At 46.7% G+C, this 23,247-nt stretch overlaps 1 protein-coding gene and 1 long non-coding RNA gene across 4 annotated transcripts; one reads left to right on the forward strand and one right to left on the reverse strand.

Annotated features, from left to right (window-relative positions):
- The first annotated feature begins 342 nt into the window (after positions 1-342).
- LOC123102515 (uncharacterized) lies at positions 343-1,492 on the forward strand. Its single transcript, XR_006448990.1, has 3 exons — positions 343-963; positions 1,068-1,168; positions 1,271-1,492. It is a non-coding gene; the product is annotated as an uncharacterized lncRNA (long non-coding RNA).
- A 2,782-nt stretch (positions 1,493-4,274) lies between these two features.
- Positions 4,275-7,790, reverse strand: LOC123102516 (uncharacterized). 3 transcript variants are annotated; one of them, XM_044523900.1, is made up of 5 exons: positions 7,466-7,790; positions 6,316-7,192; positions 5,445-5,651; positions 5,220-5,356; positions 4,275-5,132 (listed from the first exon to the last, which is right to left on the reverse strand). In XM_044523900.1, exons 2-5 carry the CDS (start codon positions 7,097-7,099, stop codon positions 4,374-4,376), a joined length of 1,887 nt encoding a protein of 628 aa, XP_044379835.1. In that variant the 5' UTR covers positions 7,100-7,192; positions 7,466-7,790; the 3' UTR covers positions 4,275-4,373. The 3 variants fall into 3 exon arrangements, with proteins under 3 accessions (XP_044379835.1, XP_044379837.1, XP_044379838.1); XM_044523902.1 differs by having other exon boundaries at positions 7,372-7,789; XM_044523903.1 differs by having other exon boundaries at positions 7,592-7,786.
- Positions 7,791-23,247: the final 15,457 nt, after the last annotated feature.

Genomic DNA, 23,247 nt, shown 5'->3' on the forward strand with positions numbered 1-23,247 from the left:
GATAGCATCCTTTCCATGCCACACCTTCCTTGCACAAAAAAACTTCCATACGATAGGATCCTTTCCATCTCACATCTCCATGCCCAAAAATAGCTTCCATAAACAACATCAATCAAATCGCATCGCAATTAGATATACAACGACAATCAATCTTTTCGCTCTTTCCATCTTGCACCTTCAATGCCCAAAAATAAACCGACAATCAATCAAAGTCGTTTGGATCGAACGAATGACTTCGACCCCACACGATTTTTTTTACCTTACCGAGATCTCCTCCCGTATCTGGTTTTTAATACCTGTTGCCTTAGCCATGCCAATCTATATCATGCATGTAGAGTCTAGATCGCGCAATTAAAGGACGCATCTGCATGCAATCCCATCTAATCAATCTCCTCGATCCAAAATCCTGGAATTTCTTAGCGCTAGACCCTACACAAAAAAGTCCCTGGAAACAAACACCCCCTCAGCCTCTCTATTCTTGTTCCTCCTGGAGTCCTGGACAATCTAGACCTAAACCTGCCACCGATCCGTCATCCGTGATGGAGCCCAAGAGTTGGAAGGGCATGTGATCGATCTGAACTACGATCTCAGGAGTCAGACACTGTTGCCGTCAGTTGTCTGCCGGGCCGGTGGGAACTACAATTGTGTTGCTCTCCTACCGCCTACCCTCACTTGGCGGCACCTATGGTCGACATCAGCGAGAGAATAGGACCCCTACAAGCGTGTGAAGCCCTGCAGATGCAGGGAGTTCGACCTAGAGGATTGTGCCCGCGGGAGTCGATCATTTGCTGCTGCAAGGACAGAGCGTCGGTTCCTACGCCATGTACGCCCCCGCTAGGAGATCCCTTATGACGCCCCGGTACGTTGTGTGCTCGCTACTGGTTTTTGCCATCTTCGACCTTCTCCTCTGGTGCCGCCTTGGCCTTGGGCGACGACCATCGCCTCCCATCTGAGTCACTCCAGGTACCGCCGCCCTCCGCTCTTGTAGGTTTCCATCTTTACCCATCCTAACCCTCTCAGTACCTTTTTAAACACTAATCTTGCATTGCTAATCTCGTTCCCTCCAGGACGAATGGGTGCTTTATGGTTGCATTGCGGGCATCCGCATGCGTAGGAAGCCGGCTGCAGCGAGTTCATCAGTAGCGTGCACGGTGCACCAGTCGTATTGGTAGTGGGACTGCGGAGATGACTTATATCTTCCCTTAAATGAATTTAATATGTATTAACCCTGCTAGCTGGGTCTCTAATGATTTCGGTTGTGCATTTGCAGATGACGAGTCAGAGAGTCGTGAGGAAGATTTCCGGGAACATAACAATGTCCCTATAGGTTCCAAGAATGAGAAGAAAATGCAAGAGAGAGGCGTGCAGTGTTAGGTTGCACTGCCGCGTTCTTTTATCATGGGAGCAGTATTTGTACCGCTGAACCTGAATGTCCCAATGTATTATTGATCGGCAGCATGAATGGGCTGATCAGGCGAGGTTTGTCATAATATTCATGTTTTGCACCAAAGGGAAAGTAATGGCACCCAACTTCGTGGATGTGATTATAAGCAAATGTTTTAGTAGCTTGCAAAGTTTGGTCATTAAAAAACAACAAATAATCTCCATACAAAACAAAATACAGATGATACTCTGCACCCAAGTTACTGTTCACATTTTTTCACCATAAACTTTTTTTAGAGAGCTACTCGGATGTCATTTCGCCACCAAATTTTGCAAGGACCTAAACATTTGGTCAAAATCGCATCCACAAAGTTTCAGAATTTTTTTAATGTGTTGCTAAGTTTTTGATCGTGGGTGCACCAGGGGTGCAATTTCCCTGGGTTCTCATCCATGAATTTTTTTTAGCATATGATTTGCTGTTTTGGTAACTTGTATAGCTATGCTCTGATATGTAATATAGATAAAAATTATGTATTGATATTCTATCCCGACCTGCTTGGATGTCGTTATGAAAAAAATTGGTCTAGATGGAAGCAATAAAAATATATAGCATCAATGGCATTAAAAATGGAATATGAAATCTATAGTTCGATGTTGTTGTTTGTTGGAAAGATTTCCCATCCATGATTTTTCGGCATATGGTTTTCTGCTTTCGAAACTTCTATAACTATGCACTGCTGTGGAATATAGATAACAATTACATTTTGATATTCTATCATGACCTGCTTGATGTCGTTATGATAGTCGTTTCTGGTGCGGATGAAAGGAAGTGACTGGATATCATCATTGTGCCTAACAACATAGTGATCTTCTACTCCCAGCCTGTCTAATGTTTCCATGCGGAACGTTCAGCAAAATCCCTAAGATAATAAAACAGCTCTCGCCTTCAGTGGATACCCTAGAGAAATTGGTGTTGTTGTGTTTTGAATGACGCCTCTAGCTGTGGTAGAACAGTATTCGTGATACATGGAAGTGCAAATGCATGTCATGCTCATGCTATGGGAGGAGAAAATGAGCAAATATCCCATATGAGCTTTATGTTATACAAATCTATTTTTGGTGTTTCTGTGTTCTTGATAGTTGGTTGTGGTTGTTTCATAAATGGGTCCATTTTGGCTATTTCTTGATCTTATCAAGATATTACGCACTATGCAGATTAATTATTGACAACTTTAGTAAATTACGCCTGATATTTATCTTTCGGTGGTTATCGATCCTTGTATGACATGCAACTATAAGGATAAACTGGTTTCTGAAATTCTATTTCTTGTGTGTGACATTTAAAATTTGCATTTCTAAGATATTAGAATAACAACAATAAGTGCCAGCCTCATGAAGCCTGATTCACTCATTGGGTGTGGGATTTAAATTTCTTTTTGTTCATTATATTTTCTTCATTTTTGTATACATGCAATATTAATCAAATACCTATATTTCAGCTAGATTTTTATCTATTAGGTTTCAGATGTTTTTAGTGCATTTGATCTGCCTTCTTGGTTGGGGGCGGGGGCGTCACGGGTGGCCCATGCATCCTCCTCCTTGATGGGGAAGGCGGAGCAGGATGAACACCGGAGGAGGGGGTCGGGGTGTAGAGCGGGGCATTTGGCGGTGGACTCCTTGACGGTCTATGGGGAGGTACGGTGCGAAGGATAGAGGGTGTCATAGCAAAGGTGAGTGGCCATCATCCGGTCTTAAAAGAGAGTCCTCTAGCGAGAAACGCGCCGCTACGGCGGGAAATCTAGAGGAAAGGGAAGGTTCCGATGGGAAAAGGGAATGATGGGTCGTGGGGTGGGTTTTTTGTGTTGAGACCGCATGTTGGAGATAACATGACATATAGTCTAGACAACCAGATTTGTCCCCCACCTATGGGCTAGATTTACGTGAGCTTGGACTATCCGTTGAATTTTGGAGAACTCGTTGGGCGCCCGTTTGATTTCCGAACACGCCAGGACGTATAAGGGAGAAATTTGCTTCGACCTTGAAGATGACCTTAATCATTTATTGATTTGATTCTAGCCCGTAGCAACGCACGGGCGTTCTACTAGTATATATTAGGGAATGCTAGTTACGCCCTCCTTGGATGTGAAAAATGTTATGCAAATTTACCTTTTGTTTACCCCTCTATTGGATCTTTTTGAGCGCTCTGGGATATTGGAGGGAAACACAACAAAGTGGTGAGATTTCTTCTTGTCCGTGCTAATCAAGGACAAACAATATTTGACACATGGCTGAACCTTCAGCGGATGAGATGAACGCAGCGACTAATGTCTCATTGGCTTCCTTTTGGCCGGGAAGAGACGAGTAGATCGGAACCATGATCACAGTTCAAGGAGTAAGTAAGAAACATCGTGTAACTGGGCACTATCTTTCCAGCTTTAGAGCCGAGAAGGGCTTGAAACATCTGCTCTCCAGTATTCCACAATTCATACTTGCCTTTTATGAATCGATGCTACAAGCTATTTTTGAGAAGATCTCACTATTCATTCTGTACGAATCCCTCGAAGGAGAGGTTTTTCCTTCCACGGTGAAATATCTGCTGTCCAGAACTAAAAAAAATCCTAGTGTCACACATCAGCGAAAATGAAACCTTTCTCCTGGAATATGTCGAAATGAACTTCAAAAAGTATCAAAGGTGGCGCAAAGAGACATACATTTGGAGTGTGTATAATAGTTCCCAGCCCAGTGTGATCCCTGTCACCTTTTCAGTTTCACTCTTGTAGTGTAATAGCAATGTTGCCCCAAGGCCCCCAATGCCTGACCACCACAATGAGCATAAACAAGATAGTTTGTAAATGATCACATGTCAAAAAAAATATTATATTACCAGAAGATTTCACCAAACTAATATTTTGCTTCTTCTTTTTCCCTGAGCAATCAATCAACACTACATGCTATATCAAAATTTCAATGGTATACAATAGTCCTGCAACCTAATCATCCACAGAAAACAACATTCTGTGAGCATGTATGAGTACAGGTGAGCCTTGCTTAGTTCTCTCTACAATCTGTTGGATGAGCATCTCACTATCGTGGTCATCCTCGTCGCCCGACTCGTCTCCATCGCTCTCTTGAGCTCTGTTAGGGTCCCCGCTCTTCACAGCCTGCTCCCAAGTGCTGTCCTCTTTCAGCTCTGTAGCGCTCTCATCTTCCAAGCCCCAGACCAAGCTGCGGTCCACTGGGTAATCTTCATTTACCTGAGGCCTCCCGTTTGTACTTGTGGTGCAAGGGGAGTCAGCAATTCTCATGAATTCTTCATAGGCTTCATCGTAGGCTTCTAGTGCGTCTCCAGCTAGATTTAGACAGAAAGGTTCGGCGGAGGAGCTAGTTTCTTGTATAAACAATGGACTATCCTGGTTGGAAGAAGAACCTGAATCACTGTTTGAGCACGTCTGTTCGGAGAAGACTCGCTGTCCTGCCCTTATGTGCAGTTGCGCCTGCTTCTGGCTCTGAGCAAGTGCTGTCTCAAGCTCCTTGATTCGGTCTTCCAGCCTATGCTGGATCACCTTGTGGAGACGGAGACTGAGATTTCTAGGTGAAACAGGATAGTTTGTCTCATGTGTGTAATCTGGGGAGCTTTGTCTGCTGTCCCTGCCATGGTCACTATCACTGCTGTAATCAGCAATGTCACGACGAATCATGTCGCTCTTTAGTTCCCCCTGAACAATATCTCCAATGAACTCCTGATCGATCTAGAAATGTGGAATTCTATTTAGTGTGCTTGTAGGCTGTAGCCTAATTAAGATGTCATGCATAACATTTTGATATGAGATTGTTACCTCAATCAAGTCAAACGGTTCTTCTTCCAAGTGGTTTGAAGTGATATTTAACTCCAGCCTCGCAAGCTCGGCTTCAAGTTCTGCTTCAATTTTGCTCATTGATATTGAATCAGGGGTTTGAGCTTTGATATTGCCATCTGTTATCAGGAGTGGAAAATAAAAAGGATCACAAACATTTTAGTACAAGTATGTAAAGATGATTTTGTTCGACAGTTGTTGATTTACCATCTAGTTCACCAGACGTTTCATTAGGCAATTCCTTCACAGTTAACCCCTCTTTCATCTCCAGCTCATCTTGCAAATCCTGAACCAAGTTCTCCATTCGCTTCAGTGTGCCCTTCAATGAATCAAGATCTTTTTTGCTTGATAGAGAGGAAGATATAATACCAATGCCAACCCCACTGGAGAACATGAGCATTCGTTCAAGTAAACCTGCAGATCAAATGTATGTATTTAGGATTTGAATGCTTCAAGTGGGGGGAAACCCCAAAACAACAACTCAGTATGAAGCATAACATTTGTAGCAAAACATCAGCATCCAAAATAGCCTACTTAATAGGTATTACAACATTTTTACAACCATTAGCAAGAGATAAGAGAAAGAAGCAACCAGGAAACATGAATGTTGTTCAAGCACAATTTGTCCTGAAATGATAAATCAGTCTGGCCGTGTTGAAATATACGGATAGATCTTAGAAAAATTCTTCATCGTTTAACAGATCTAATGACCCAAGCAAGCAAAAAGCAGTCGCGCAATAGTCACTCAATATTTCAGGAATGGCAATTGTTTTTTTAACAATGCTAAGACTGACTTAAGAAAAATATGTGATAGTTCAACTAGTGTCATCGGGGCAAGGAACAGAGGTTCCACACATGACGGGGAATTTTCTACTAGTATTAACTGCAAAATGTAATCACACTCTTCATTTGAAAAAAGTTTCACTTGAAAATTACAAATGATGAATTCAGGAGGCATGTCTACTAATACACTATTCATGACTTGCTTTGTTTCAGCGGATTGCATCAAGTGATAGAAAAAAACATGTTGAAACTGCTTCAATTAGATTGCAGGAATTGTGGTGTGATGCTAAATTACCTGGTGGTTTTGATGGTTTACTATATCTTTCTGTTTGGGATCCCCTTTTGGATTTATTCAACTCAGGTAGCGGAGCAATCCCAACAACACTTTCTGTCACTTTTGAGCCATTTCGAGATTCCTCCTTGTCGAACCCAATATCAAAGGGTACAGGCACTGGCTCATAGCGTGATTTACTAATGATTCTTCTCCCATCTGTTACAATGAATGGCCTAGCAGAAGCTGGGGATGGAACTGGAGCAAATGTACATTCCTCAAACTCGAAGTTCTCGTTGTAAAGTTGTGGAATGTATGAGTTCTCTGTTGCGACAAGTGGATTAATAAAATGCCTCTGGGCTCGTCTGCTCCTAAGAGCACCTCGACCTCTTCCAGGCCCGGAACCAAGACCAGGGCTTCTTGTGGAAACCTCAGTAGTCGAACCATCTCGAAAGCCATCCACCAGATTCTTGCCTCTACCAACTGCCCTGCTACCACTTGGAACCACCATTTCCTCATTGTTCTTTGTGCTGCTTCTCTTGAAAATCCAAGGCTGCAAACTCAATATGGATCCCGGATCTCTGACATACTCACCTGGGCTAACCGACTCAGCACCGGCACTTCCACTGGTGGAAGCACCAAATTTGGCAGACGAGCCACCAAATGGCGAATGAACGGAGTTCCTCGGAGTATTGCAAGGCACGTTCTCCTCCTCCAAACCGATGTCCCTGCCAACCTGATTAAGAATTATTCTGCGGAACACATCGTTCCCCATTTCTGCATTCTTGTGATTCTTTTGCTTATCCATTGGAAGTCCTGCCTGCAACCTGGCACTAGTTCCTCAGCAGAAGGCAAAAGCACAGGCGCCTCCTCATCTCCAGAGCTCAATAGGATCTCCAACCTGCGCAATCATACATGGATGATGGGCAACGAAATTAGCACAAGAAGATGAGCACAAAGCCGATGCAAATGCAATATTCATTCGAAACAAACGACGAGTGGAGCGATGCAATCCCCAATTCGTCCGCCGCAATTTTTAAACGAAGGCAAAAATCCCTCCATAAACAAACGCCCACCCACCGAATCAAATCCCAGGTCACACGCGCACAAGACCAAGACCCAACCAAATCTTGGCTCAAAATTCTCCTGTCCCGCGAGTACACCACAGGATTACCTGGGATTCGCCACGCCACGCGAACCGGCCTCCCTCCCCTCCTCTAAAGAAAACCCAGAAACAGCGGGGCAAAAGATCTCCGGAAGAGACGGCCAAGAATCGGCGAGGGCGGGAGCCTTTTCTCACCAAGAAAGGGGGAGGGAGGGATAAGGCGCCAGCGGCTGCCGGCGCCCCAGCGGAGTGGCAATGCGGAGGCGAGGCGGCCGGTCAGGCGCGAGCTAGCGGGAGGGAGGAGAGAGAGAGCACCACTGGACAGGAGGCATTCGGGATTTGGGACGGGGGATTTGGGGTTTGGGGTTGGTCCAAAAGAGGCAAGAAGAACATCCCAAGGAGCCAAACCACACGAGAGACGAGACAGGAGGAATAAATTACTCTATTCTATATGGCGATTTGGTTTTAAAAATGGAAATCTATTCATCTATTTCCTCGAATTCCACTGGCTTTTTACTTTTCCAGCTCAGCTCACAGCTCATGACAGAGGGCAAGGATTGAATTGCCATGATGAGTAGAATAATTTCTCTATATTAATTTCCTATGGAGATGATTTCGCCATATTAAAATAGTATATTAATAACCCCGTAAAAATGAAATCGGAGCAAACGCCCTCAGCCACATCGGACCCACGCACGGAACCTATAAAGTTGGCAGCAATTGATTCGCTTATGATGATAATCTAAGTGAATACATTTGGAATGGCAATTTCAGTTTTTAGAGCATGGCATTTTTCAGCTTTTTGGGTTGATGTACCACGGTAATTCCCTTGAGCCAACATAACAGTTTTTTAGTATAGCAATTTTCACTTTAGAACATGGCAAATCCTTTACAACAACACAACAATATTATCTATTTTTTGCATGGTAATTTTGAAGCGTTCACTAGGAATGGGTCTTTTGAGCGAACGGATCCGTTCGTTCCTCCTTGCATGGGGGATCAATCGTTCGCTCGGATTACTTCTTGTCGGATGTATATTGGCGTCCTTAATAAAAGAATTTACCACTCCGTCTGTTGGGGATATTACCACCAGGCGTGAACCGGCCTGCTTGGGTCGGGATAACTTCATTAGTGGTATAAACAGATGAAGGCCCAAGGCCTGTAGCCGGTTCAGAACCTGTAGCCGTAAACCGGCCTGATGTGTAACTTGTATTGTAAGTTAGGAACAGAGAGATACCAACCGGGATACGAGTATGGACCGGTTGGGACTCTATGGACCGACGGGCGTCACCCGTGTATATAAGGGGACGACCCGGCGGCGGTTCAGGGGACAACGACAACTCGAGTCTAGGCGAAGCTTGTTTGCTCCCTAGCCATCGAGACCACATCAATTCCATCGCAACTAGACGTAGGCTTTTACCTTCATCGAAGGGGCCGAACTAGTATAAAACCCTCGTGTCTTTGTGCCCGCTTTAACCCCTTCAAGTAAACTCGTAGCGATGGCTCCACGACTAAGTCCTTTCGCTAGGACATCTGCCGTGACAAATCCACAACAGTTGGCGCCCATCGTGGGGCTATCGCACGATGGTTTGACGATCTTGGAGGGCAAGCTCAAAGGACTCGAAGGCTATGCTGTGGGCCAGATGACCAAGAGTCGCCGTGGCAAGATTTACATCGACGACGCAGGATGGGGTCCCGAGGCCGATTCGATTGAGTACGGGTACCGGGTCCCCTTTGGTGGCATACACGTTTTCATCGGCAAGATCGGTGAGCCGGGGCCTGAGCCGGACATCTGCATCGACCTTGTCGAGACGGCTCAGCGTGCGAGATCTACCCAGGCTAAACCGGCCGTGAAGCGTGCCTTCGTTGGAGTCATCCACGGAGGAGAGCGTGAGGACGAGTCAGAACACGGTAGCGAGACCGTCGTCTATTCCGGCGACGAGTCCTCGACCGGAGAGACCGAATCACTATACCAGTTACAAGACGACCAGGTTAGGGGCTGTTCCGATGGCGACAGTATTCCGGACCCCCCAGGCCAGGTCAACCGGGTTGGAGTATTCATGACCGGCACCCAGGCGGCGAATCACTCTTCGACCGCCGCAGCGATGCTCTCCAGATCAGCAGCGGCAGCAGCAGCAGGGGCAGGAGGCCTTGTGCGCCCGCCGTTTCAAGTTCTATCTGATCTGTTTGATGCACTAGCCGCGCTTATGGCAGAGGACAATCCGGCGGATCAGGAGGCCCATAATGCAGAAATTGCAAAGGTGAGAGAGCAGATCGTGCAAGCCAAAGCGGATCTGGCAGCAGAAAAAGACAGGATGGCCGCAGAGCGAGCCGCTTTGGACGCCCAGGCTTATAAGCTCATGCTTGACCAGAACGCATCACGGGAGGTCTTAAAGCGGAAGCACAGATCACGCCTGCCGTTAGGGTTTGATCCCCGGAATCTCTTTCACACTCCAGGAGCTGGACCCAGTAATCCGCCGCAGCACCTGGAGACAAACCGGATTGAGGCACCAGGACCAGGGGGGACGGTCCAACCTCGCCTAATGGAACCTCCTCAGCAGAACATTGTGATTCTTCCGCCGGTCCAGACGCCCCCAGGTCATTATTCTAATCCTATGGACAACCTTGTTGCAGCTGCCGCGCGATTAGAGGCTATCCCAGTTGAAGGGGACTCTCCGCAAGCGATAGAGACGCGCCGGGTTAAGGAGCTTCTCCGGACCGCGCTGATTCAGCAGGAAGCATATTCATACAGCCATGATCGGATTCACTCTACGCCCCGTCCAAGCCGGAGCTATAGCAGGCGCATGGATGAACCGGCCATATCGAGCAATGCGCGAGGCTATGAAGCGGCCCATGGCAATAACCTGGCAGGTGGTGTTCGCGATGCTCAGGATGTGGTGGACCGGGCCCGGGCACGAGGGAGGCCGAGTTAGCAGCACAGGATGATGCGGGTCAACTTACACCGGTTCGCCCTACCACCTTCGCTGGACCAGGAGTCGCATCCGCTTTGGGAGTGCCTTGTTTAATCCCCGCTTTACGCAATGTGCGCCTGCCCAAAGATTTCAAGGGTCCACGCAAGGTGCCGAATTACACCGCTGATTTATCCCCTGAAGCGTGGATAGAGAGTTATGAGATGGCCATGGAGATGTTAGACGTGGATGAGACCGCGTGTGCAAAATACTTCACCATGATGCTTGAAGGCACGGCTCGTACCTGGTTGAAGAGCCTACCGCCCAATTCTGTCGGCTCATGGGCCCAGTTGCGGGCCCGGTTTATCCAGAATTTCAAGGATACGTGTAAGCAGCCCAAGTCCATAGTAGACCTGGCGGCTTGTGTCCAGGGGGAAGGAGAATCAACGACCCATTGGGTGCGCCGCGTTTCGGAAATTTTGCACTCATCTGACAGGATTAATGCTGACTCTGCGATCTTAACCCTGGAAGGCAACTGTCGGTTTGAGCCTTTAAAATTGAAATTGGGACGCATGAAGCGGTTCTGTAATGACATGGGAACCCTCATGGCCTCTCTAGTGAAGTATGCTGATTCGGACAGTACCAAGGATCCCGAAACTGATGATGATGAAGCAGGGAAGGGAAGGAAGAATAGCAACTCCAAACAGCAGCAGTACAAACCGGCGGGTCATGGAAACGGAGGCAAGCGCAAGGCGGATGGCAGCATGGACTTTGTGGCCAACACTAACGCACAGGACAGGGGGCAGCGGCGCAGAGGTAAAGCGGCAAATCGTAATGGGGATCCCAATCCTAACGCAAGCCGCTTGAATTATTTGCTGAATCAGCCTTGCCCGAAGCACGGGACGAAGGAGGCGCCGGCTAACCATCTTTGGAAGGATTGTTATATCATGCAGGAGTTTAAAAACTCTAATGCCTTCCGGTATGATCACGGGTCAGGTGGCGGTTCAGGATCCGGTTTTCATGGGCCGGATCACGACGGAGCTTCCGGTTCAGGTCGCAATCAGGGCGGTCACAATCACCAGAATAATCAGAACAGCCAGCAGCAGCAGCAGCAGCAGTCGGGTTATCAGAGCCAGCCAAAATAGTTGAACAATGGGCAATATCATGTTTTCACAACTAGTTTGGATAAACGCGGCCGAAAACTCCACAAGCGAGCGGTGAATTCTGTTGAACCGGCCTTACCATGTTACTTGCGCTGGTCGGAGCAGCCTATCGTGTGGAGCAGAGAGGATCACCCGCCCCGGGTTGATAATCCGGGCCAGCTAGCATTAGTGGTAGACCCTCAGGTGGGGGGTTATAAATTCACCAAGGTACTCATGGATGGAGGAAGCAGTATTAACATAATGTACTATGAGACATTCCGCCGCATGGGTTTAACAGACAAAGATCTCAGACCGTCTAATACGGTGTTCCATGGTGTGGTGCCTGGCAAATCTGCATATCCTGTTGGTAAGATAGCCCTGGATGTGGCTTTTGGGGACGAGCACGACTCCCGGTCGGAAAAACTAACATTTGAGGTGGTGAAGATCCGGAGCCCGTATCATGCCTTGTTTGGCTGGCCGGCTTACGCCAAGTTCATGGCGCGGCCTTGTTATATCTACTTGCAGCTCAAGATGCCGGGTTACAAGGGGACAATAACGGTTCATGGGAGCCGTAGGGTCGCTTTGGAATGTGAGGAAGGTGATGTGGCTTATGCAGAGTCGGTCAATGCCACGGAGGAGTTGAAGTACTATAAGGACAATGTTGATCCGGCGGATATGACTCCTTTGAAGAAGCCAACTACAGAGCATGATTCAGATCTGAAGTTCAAATCGGCAGCTGAGACCAAGCTTGTTGACTTCGTGCCCGGCGACTCATCCAAGCAGTTCACTATCAGTGCCAATTTGGATCCCAAATAGGAAAGCGCGCTCATCGAGTTCATCCGTGAGAATCGGGACATCTTCGCATGGAAACCATCCGACATGCCAGGTGTACCGAGGGAACTCGCTGAGCACACTCTTAATGTGGATCCTAAGTATAAACCGGTGAAACAATTCCTCCGCCGGTTTAACGAAGAAAGGCGAAAGGCCATTGGAGAGGAAGTGGCCAGGCTTTTGGCAGCTGGCTTTATCATTGAGGTGTTCCATCCAGAGTGGCTTGCTAATCCGGTGCTGGTTCTTAAGAAAAATGGCACTTGGCGTATGTGTGTGGATTACACAAATCTTAACAGGGCCTGTCCAGCGGATCCTTTTGCCCTCCCCCGCATTGACCAGATCATTGATGCCACGGCGGGTTGTGAGCGTTTGAGTTTTTTGGATGCATACTCTGGATATCATCAGATCAAAATGGCGGTTAAGGACCAGGAGAAAACAACGTTTATTACTCCCTTTGGAGCCTTCTACTATGTATCTATGCCCTTCGGACTCAAGAGTGCCCAAGCCATCTATCAACGGTGTGTACAGAATTGCCTGCATAAACAGATCGGCCGCAATGTGCACGCCTATGTGGATGATATTGTAGTAAAGTCAAGGCAGAAGGAGACGCTGGTGGATGACTTGAAGAAAACCTTTGACAACTTGCGGGTTTACAAGATGATGCTTAATCCGGCCAAGTGTGTCTTTGGTGTTCCGGCAGGCAAGTTACTAGGTTTCCTGGTGTCTAATAGAGGAATTGAGGCTAATCCGAAGAAGATTACAGCTATCACCTCCCTGGCTAAACCGAAGTGCATCAATGATGTTCAGCGTTTGGCGGGCCGAATCGCCGCACTAAGCCGGTTTATCAGCCGCCTCGGAGAGAAGGCCATTCCTTTGTACCAAATGCTGAGGAAGACAGACCATTTCATTTGGAGTCCGGCTGCTGATGAAGCATTTGAGGACTTGAAGCGGCAGTTAGCCAATCTGCCTGTTCTTGCAGCTCCGGTCGACAAGGAGCCACTATTATTATACGTAGCAGCCAATGCTCGGGCAGTTAGCGTGGCTATTGTGGTGGAACGCAAGGAGGCAGGCAAGGAATATCCGGTTCAGCGGCCGGTTTATTATATCAGCGAGGTGCTTATTGAATCCAAGCAAAGGTATCCGCATTGGCAGAAGCTGGTCTATGGTGTTTTCATGGCCAGTCGGAAGTTGAAGCAGTATTTTCAAGGGCACCCCATCACAGTGGTTAGTTCAGCTCCCTTGGGTGATATCATACAGAACCGGGAGGCGACTGGCCGGATTGCCAAGTGGGCTATAGAGCTTGGGCCACACGGACTGAAGTATGTGCCTCGGACGGCGGTGAAGTCTCAAGCACTTGTTGATTTCATCAATGACTGGACGGAGTTACAAGCACCAGAGGAGAAGCCGGATCACACATATTGGACTATTCATTTTGATGGATCCAGGCAACTGGAAGGCTCGGGGGCTGGAGTCGTGTTAACTTCCCCACGAGGCGATAAGTTTTGTTATGTTCTCCGCTTAATGTTCCCTTGCACTAATAATGCAGCTGAGTATGAAGCCTTGCTCCATGGTCTCCGGATGGCTAAAGAGATGAACTTAAGCCGGGTTAAGTGCTTCGGTGACTCGGATCTCGTGGTTCAACAGGTGTCTGGCACTTGGGATTCTAGGGACCCGCTCATGACTGCATATCGTCGGGAAGTGGATAATATTGCGGGTTGCTTCCAGGGTTATCAAGTGGATCACGTGGACCGTCGGAAGAATGAAGCGGCGGACGCTTTAAGCCGGCTGGGCTCTCAGCGCAAACCGGTCCCGCCTAATATCTTTCTGGACGTGCTGCACAACCCGTCAGTCAAGCTTCCAGATGAAGCGGATTTGGCTATTCCTGATCCGGAGGCTCAATTGGTGGCAGCATTGCATGCTATTCCGGATTGGAAAGTTCCTTATCTTATGTACATGAACCGGGGGGAGTTACCAGAGGATGAGATTCTAGCCAGGCAGATAGTCCGGCGATCCAAGTCTATGACGATTGTCAATGGTGAATTGCATCGTCGCAGTGTATCAGGGCCGTTTCAACGTTGTGTTTCTCCTGAGGAAGGCTGTGAAATCTTAAGAGAAATCCATGAAGGGGATTGTGGACACCACGCCGGTTCAAAGTCTCTGGTGTCAAAGGCGTTTCGTCACGGGTTCTACTGGTTGACAGCGCATGCTGACGCAGAGGACTTGGTTAAACGGTGTGATGGATGTCAGAAATTTTCAAGGCGTGCTCATGTGCCGGCTCAAGAATTGAGGATGATCCCAATAACATGGCCGTTTGCAACTTGGGGGCTGGATATGGTCGGACCTTTTAAAAGATCCAAGGATAAGAAAACCCACCTTTTGGTGGCAGTTGACAAATTTACCAAGTGGGTTGAAGGAGAGCCTGTCAGCAAGTGTGATGCAGCAACAGCGGTGCAGTTCATCAAAAAGGTGATTTTCCGGTTTGGCTTTCCACACAGTATCATTACTGACAATGGTACCAATTTATCTAAGGGCGCTATGAAGGAGTTCTGTGAACGTGAGCATATCCGGCTTGGACGTGTCGTCAGTGGCACACCCCCAGTCCAATGGACAGGCAGAACGAGCTAATCAAGAGATCTTGCGAGGCATCAAACCCCGGCTTATGGTCCCATTGCAAAGAACACCAGGATGTTGGGTTGAAGAGCTACCATCTGTGCTATGGAGTATCAATATTACGCCAAACCGATCCACAGGATACACGCCATTTTTCATGGTCTACGGAGCAGAGGCAGTTCTCCCTAGTGATATCCGGCATGATTCGCCTCGGGTGGCAGCTTATGTCGAAGCGGACAATGAGACAGCACGGCAAGACGCTTTGGACCTATTGGACGAGGAGCGTGATATAGCAGCTGCCCGTTCGGCGATTTACCAACAAGATCTTCGTCGCTATCACAGTCGCCGGGTTAGAACCAGAACTTTTCAAGAAGGAGATTTGGTGCTTCGGCTCATCCAAGACCAAACAGATATGCACAAGTTATCCCCACCTTGGGAGGGACCTTTCGTGGTCAGCAAGAATCTGCACAACGGGTCGTACTATCTGATTGATATTCGAGAGCATAAAGACTCACGTACATCAGAGGAGGAGACCAACAGGCCGTGGAATATAGCTCATCTTCGGCCTTACTACACTTGAGCCATCGGCTCTATCTATGTACATATCATGACAGTGTATATATTATCTTTGATATAATAAAACCGGAGCCTCAGCTAAAGCGGGGTCTCTGTCTTTCTTATCATGCGTGGTTACATGGAGTGGCTCTGTTTTTAAAGCGGACTCCGGTTTACCCCTTGACATTTGCTTTTTATATATCACTGGGGGCCTTGGTCGTGTCCGAACCAACGCGACACCTTTTGATAGGCGACAGCCACCAGATCACTTGGGGACATGGTCAAGTCTGAACCAGTCACGCCTCTTGGTCGGCCTAAGGCCACAAAATCACTTGGGGGCTTGGTCGAACCCGAACCATTGCCACGCCTCTTGATCTGGCATATATGCCACGAATCATTTGGGGACCTGGCTGACTTGAATCATTGTCACTCCTATTGGGGGCTTGGTCCTGTCCGACCATGGTAATACCATCTGATCAGCTCAGTATAGCATATTTTTGCAAACGGTTTTTATCATTGCCTTGGTTTCCATGGTATTTTCATGGCTTGTTTGTTCTTAGTTTTTTGTTGGATTCCTTTTAACATCATGGAGTAACAAGGGGGTTTATATTGACCCAGTACGGTCTATACGGGAGCTGTTTTCTCCCCCCTTGTTGACGGTAATGGTTTATAAAACCTCCGCTTCAAAGCTTGGCTAAACCAGCTTCATGCCAAAACATGGCAGGTATTTTGTATCACCTATTTGTTACATTACTGATACACATATCAAGATCATAAACCGGCTGGCGGTATAACCGCCACCGAAGTTCAAATTTTTCTGATTGCAGGAAATATGAATGGAGGTTTTTTCGAACAAAAGCTTCAGTACTTATGCACGAAGGCATATTCAAGATAGAAGTATTAACTATCCTGTTACAAGGCAACACGGTGCCCGAATAAAGATCATTTGTTATTTTGGAAAGATTCCAAGGACAGCTATACAAACCGGCTCCCGGTTTAGGCCTGCTCCTCGTCATCATCCGCTTCAGCTTCTTCGTCCCTACCCATTGGCTGGAAATCAACAGTGGTCCAGTCGATTCCCATTAAAGCTTGGAAAACAGCCTCTTCATGTATCAGGGAAGACGGTTCAATATCAGGAGCGTAAGTGTGCTTACGGATTGGAGGGATCAGATTCTCCGCTTCAAGAGTTGGGGCAGGCACTCGCTTGTTCTGGTCATTGTATTGTGCTTGATAATGCGTCAAGTCTGCCTCTTCAGCTAGCTGACAAGCCAGAGGGCGCACTGCACGGTTTATTGCCCTTAAATCCTCTTCGTTGAATTCAGAGCCATCTTCCTTCAGGCTGGGATAGCCTTGAGATGCTTCCACAGGGTCGAAATCTGGCACCCATGCCTTTGCCCGGATCAAGGCGTTAATAGCTCCGGTTCGAGCAGCAGATTTCTTCAGCTCCTCCATCCGGGCCGGAAGCATCGACAACCTGTTAAGAGTGTCCTGGATTAAAGAAGGTGCCGGGTTGTTATGAGAGGCTGTGGTGATGATCCGCTGGGCTCCGGTATATAATTGTTCCACTAAGGTGTAGGCAGCCTTCAGTTTCTTCCGCACATCGTTTCCTAAGTGCCCGATGCGTGTGCCTACAACAATATAGGGACGGTTTCAAACCGGATTTACGCTGCAGCAGGTTCAAATTATCACAAAAGTTAAAAGGAGCTTACCAAAGATCGCAGCGGTCATGGAGTGTATTTGCCGCTTTACGGACGTCAGTTCATCCGCCACCGGTTTAAGGGCAGCTTCAGCATTTTCCGCTCTTTTGGTTAAAGCGGCCTTCTCAGTGGCCCAATCAGCCCGCTCTTTCTTGAAGCCTTCCTTCAGCTGTTCAGCGGTGCTCAAGGCGCTGGTTAATTCTTCCTTTGCCTTGTCTGTTTCAGCTTGTTGAGTTTTCAAGGCCTCCTGCAAATCAGCAATCCGGTCCTCCTTGATTCTCACCTCAGCCTGCATACAGACAGCATTTAGCTTTAAACAAGCGGTCCAAGAAATTGAAGTATCAACCACATAACAAAGTTATACGCCTGATACTTGGGGGCTAATGAACCTTCAGTTTTCAAAAGTTACTAGATTGCAAAGTCCCAAGCTCAATACAGGTATTCAACTTGGCACTTGGGGGCTAATGGCTATTTGCTCAAATTATGTTCTAAGGGTAGTTTTCTGTTGGAGCCCCGGTCTAATTCTGCTAAGTTAAACCGGCCCTTGGGGGCTATATTAATGGATTTCAAAAGTGTTGAGGATCATATTCAAGTCCCGGTTTGACGAAGGCTACAAACCGACCCTTGGGGGCTAGGAGGATTGATGCAAAGGCAGTCAGTAAAGAAGTAAGTTACCTCAAATTATCCCTCATCATTTTTACCAGACCAGCTTCACAGTCACGGCTAGTATAAAGCCGGTTTAGATAGCCGGAATGAAGATCTTGGGCACTCAGAGCAGCATATGTCTCCAGTTCAACATCCCATTTTTCTTTATTCAGAGCGGAAAAATCCTCTTTTATGGTATGCTTGGTTAAGGTGACAGGATTCCCGGGTTCAAAGCGGCCTACACCGGTAATCACAACATCATCATCTTTGGACTCGCCGGTTTGTGTTAGTGTGATCGGTTTGTCAGCAGGACTGTGGGATTTCTCAATCCGGACGGAGCTGACAGGCGGGTCAGCAGAGACTGAAGTATTAATAGGCCTCTCTTCGGGAATAGCATCGTCTTGTAAAGGAGGATCATTGGGAATATCCTCAGGAGCAAATGCTTCAAGATCTGGCGTTTTGTCATGTTCTGGGGCTACATCTTCTTCAGCCGCTTTATCCAGGCGGGCTTTCTTGCTCGGTTTAGGTTTGGCCCTGAAAGAAAATCAAAGAGTCAAGGAAAAGCATAAGCCATTACATAGTGTACTGGAAGCATATGTTCAGCTTAGCTTACCCAAGAACCGTTTTTAACGGTGGCAGCTGAGTGGCCGACGATTCACCAGAAGATGAATGAGAAGTAACCTGATAATCGGAGTCGGATGGGTTAAGAGGTTGACGGAAGAAACCCGCTTTAGGATTTAAATCAATAAAAAGGTCAGAGACCTCGGAGCGGCGTTTTCGAACCGGACTGTTTGGTAAACCGGTGGAGGTAACTACCTGGCCACTGTGCCGGGTTGTGCGGCGAGCTTCATGTTGCTGAGTCTTCATAAGAAATTTAGGATCCAAATAAGCAAGAGGATGAGAAAATTTAACTTTCCGGTTTGCCTGTCGAAATTTTGGCAAAGGCAAGATTTCTGAATCGGAAGAGAGAATAGTTACCTCAACGAATTCCGCATTGCTGGCTTCAGCGTCGTCCTGACAAGCATCATCATCAATAAGGCGTGTAAAAAATAAGCCAAGCGAGTCAAGTTCTACCTCAAGGTCCGGGTTACCCACATCGTCATCAATAGCTGGATCAGATGAAGCGGTGGTTTTTCTCTTGTGAGATGGCTTCTTGATAACCTTGGTCTTGGGCCGGATTGGCCGCCCTGCCTTCTCCGTTTTGTCTTGCGAAAGCTTCTTGCTCCAAAACGGATTATCGCCCTGGATCAGCAGTAATTAAATGTCAAACAGATAAAGCAGTAACCGGTTCAACAATAGAGCAATTAAAATCTTACCGCTGGCGGTTTGTTGGTGGTGCAGTAAGGAGGCAGACCGGTTTGAGCACAGAGGTGCTCCGGTTCATTCAGCATCTTTTTTACAGATTCTGTGACTTCATCATCGGGGAGTTGGATTTTAGTATGTCGGAGTGGGTCATCGACACTATCAGTATACTTGCACATCAAACTGGAGCGCCGGCTCAGAGGCAGTATGCTCCATGATATCCAACAGCGTGCAAGATCTATTCCCGTTAAGCCGTTGGCCATAAAAGCTCGGAGCTTGGACAGTTGCGGAGCGTATTTAATTCTTTCCTTGGCGCTTAGTCTTTGTGGAAAAGGGTGCGTGTTGCTGAGCCGTTCCGGACGGAAGCCAGGCAAGGGATTTTCATTGTCAGGGGAGGTATCCTTGCAATAAAACCAAGTTGCATTCCACTCCTTGGGGTGAGTATGGAGTTTGACGTGGGGATAAGTGATCTCCTTCCTCTTCTGAATGGCCATACCGCCCAATTCAGTGTTGGGGCCATCGGTGAATTCAGTGCGACGGTTTAAATGGAAGAGGTCTCTAAACAACTCAACTGAAGGCTCCTCTTGAAGGTATACCTCAGAGAGCACTTGAAAGTGGCATAGATTGGTAACAGAGTTGGGGCCAATATCCTGTGGACGGAGCTGAAAATTGGCTAACACATCCCGGTAAAATTTAGAGCCGGGCGGTTTGAAGCCCCGGGCCAAGTGATCTGCGAAGACCACAACCTCTCCTTCCTGGGGGGTGGGAGGACATTCATTTCCAGGAACCCTCCAGTGGATCGTATCTTTACTGTCTAAAGCGCCGATCAAGACTAGATCGTCCAACTGTGATTCCGTGACGCGAGAAGGAACCCAATTGCACTCATACACTTGTTTGGCCATGGCGAGATCTACAAGAAATAGGTGATCCGGTTCAAGAACACGCTGGGTAAAAGAAGGTGTTGATCTAAACTACGATAAACCGGAGGCAGTACCTATAAACCGGTCTTCCACAATGCGGCATCATGTGGATTCTGGCGGTTCAACCAGGGGACTAATGGTACATACCGGTTTAGTAACTTTTTTCTATGATAAGTTAAACCGCCTGATCTAAGCATCGGAAGAAATTGAAGCTATGGATAACTCGGTATGCAGAAACAAGTTTCACATGATCTTATCACAGCCGCGGATCTACAGCGAGCTCACAAAAACAGAAAATATTCCGAAGAGTAAGGCAGAAACAGAAGTGAACCATTGAGCGGGTATGTGCGAGAGATATATGGACTTAGATGAGAAACTACAGGTGGATGCTTAAAGACTACTACTAAACGCAGCAGGGATTCACAGATTCATTCAAGGTCAGAAAACAGGTATGAGCATGCGACGAACACAGCACGAACATGGAACCCTAAGAACAGATCTAGGTCAAGAAGAGGAGAAAGCTTACCGGGAACGGAGAAGATGCGGAAAGATGCCGCAATGCTCTGGTACGTTCAGGTTGATGCAGCGGCCCAAGACGAGGCAGAGGTCGACGGCGGTGGCGGAGCTCCAAGGCTGGCGACGCGAGGAAGACGAAGAAGAAGGGACGAAGGGAAAGGGAAAGAAATGACCCTTCGGTCTTATTTATAAGGCAACAGAGCTAGGTCAAGCGCGCGGATCCAGGAGCTATTGTTAAAAGAGGGCGTTATAAATGATAAAATTTCATGATGACGTCATGCCGGCTTACAGCAACCAGAAATGATGACGACACGGCGGTTTACCAATTACCCGAAGATGTCCAAACACCAGATTTTGTGAGGGATTGACATGAACCAGTTCAAATCAATCTGGGGCCTAATGTTGGGGATATTACCACTAGGCGTGAACCGGCCTGCTTGGGCCGGGATAACTTCATTAGTGGTATAAACAGATGAAGGCCCAAGGCCTGTAGCCGGTTTAGAACCTGTAGCCGTAAACCGGCCTGATGTGTAACTTGTATTGTAAGTTAGGAACAGAGAGATACCAACCGGGATACGAGTATGGACCGGTTGGGACTCTATGGACCGACGGGCGTCACCCGTGTATATAAGGGGACAACCCGGCGGCGGTTCAGGGGACAACGACAACTCGAGTCTAGGCGAAGCTTGTTTGCTCCCTAGCCATCGAGACCACATCAATTCCATCGCAACTAGACGTAGGCTTTTACCTTCATCGAAGGGGCCGAACTAGTATAAAACCCTCGTGTCTTTGTGTCCGCTTTAACCCCTTCAAGTAAACTCGTAGCGATGGCTCCACGACTAAGTCCTTTCGCTAGGACATCTGCCGTGACAAATCCACGACACCGTCCATTAGTTCTTGTTCTTGAATTTGTAACTCCATTTCAAACTGTGAGTTTGTCGCTCCATGTCAAACTGATGTGTGATCATCGTCAAGGTTCACGTGTCGACGGAGTTGATCCAGTAGCAAATTCTTGGTGGCTTATGTTTGCTCTTATTCCAATTAATAAATGCGTATTTTACTTTATATATATTTTTATACATATCTCAACTTATATGACTCCGGTACAAAATCAAGCTATTTACAGGCAACAATATATCAACTTTTATTTATGTCGGCCTTAAAAAGGTTTCAACCAAAAGGGTTGAAATCTTCTTCGATGTTTACTGTGTCAACGTCAAAGGGTCAGAATCTTCTAAATTAATGTTGATAACTACTTGATAATTTGCTTACACGTGAGCATTGAACTTTCTAGTGATGGACGTAGGGATTTGTTCTACACTAATGTCCTGTAGGAATATTAACATACCATGTTGTTATGCTTGCTCCATTTCGCGTTGTTTGTTGTTTAGTGTGACTGTCATCTCGCAATATTTGTGCCTCGAGAAATAAGAGTAAAATGTAACGAAACTACACTTTTTTTATATCTAGCAAGGTTTGGCCTTGTGAAATTTTATGTAGGTATAAGAAGTGTAATCCTATGAAATGTTATTCTAGATGTTTTTTTAGCTCATGCTACTGTAGATGTTGAATGACCTTCAAATAACTTGTTCAATTAGGGTAGAATATTATTCAACTCTATTAACTATTACCTGAATTTTTCCATATGAGTACATGAAAAGATCAAGCTTCATTTCATCCTACAGTTGATCTACACCACAAAGAAGATTCAGAGAGGTTCTGTCCATTTATTGGTGTATCCCTTTCCCTTAACAATGGTTTTGTGTTTGTTTTTTACCTTTCATAAGGAAAACAAAGTTTTTTTCCTTTTTCTGACACATCCCTTTGAAAAATCTTGTCCCTACAGTGTCCAAGAATTGGACTTGCTATCTGGGGTACATGCGAAAGGGATGCTTGGCCTTTACACCATTCCCAGAAAAGAAGATAGTCTCCTAGTCTTCCTGAATCTCAGCCGTCTAACTGTCTTGATCTGTGATCTAAACTCATTGATCCCATCACAGAAACAGGCCCACGTTTAATGAAGCTCAATTAGGGTTTGGGCATCTGCACCTGCACCTTGACGGCTATTAATAATCATAATCCTATATCATGGCATGGAAGTACCCAGCTTTATTATGCATGGACCAAATTTTATTACTCCTTAGGACCACCTGTTCACACATACCCAGTAAATTTTCAATGCTCCAGTTAACATCTGTGCTAGCAATTTGACAGCATGTGTGGACAGCATGGTGCCAGATTTTTCAACAATTCAGTGAGCATCTGTATCAGGGCCATGCTGTCGATTTTAACGATAAAGTTTTACAGACCTTGAGGAAGAAGAATTTTGTAAACTGCGTTTGCGAAAACGAAGAAGATAACCCAGATATGGCAGAGAATTCAAGAACGAACTACGGCGGAGGTCTCATGGGAAAGAGAGGCACATCAGATGTTGATTGGCGATGGATCCATGGCATTTTGCTGCTAGGAAGAGAATCCTTTGAAAATGCCAGCTGAAATGTCCTTTTTCTGCTAGGTTTTGGCATTGTTGGGCCTTTTTGTTTCTAGTTGGACTTCTCCTTGTCCTCACACAACAAGATTGGGTTCTCTCTGGTCCACACAGGATGTACTGTTTGCACCACGCAGCTTTAAAAATAGACAGCAATTGCAGGTTTCTGAAGGAATTGCATGCATACATTGCATTTGATTCTTTTCATAGAGAAACATCACAGTGTAATTTTGACC

The sequence above is a fragment of the Triticum aestivum genome, chromosome 5A, assembly GCF_018294505.1.
Source record: "Triticum aestivum cultivar Chinese Spring chromosome 5A, IWGSC CS RefSeq v2.1, whole genome shotgun sequence".
NCBI lineage: Eukaryota > Viridiplantae > Streptophyta > Magnoliopsida > Poales > Poaceae > Triticum > Triticum aestivum.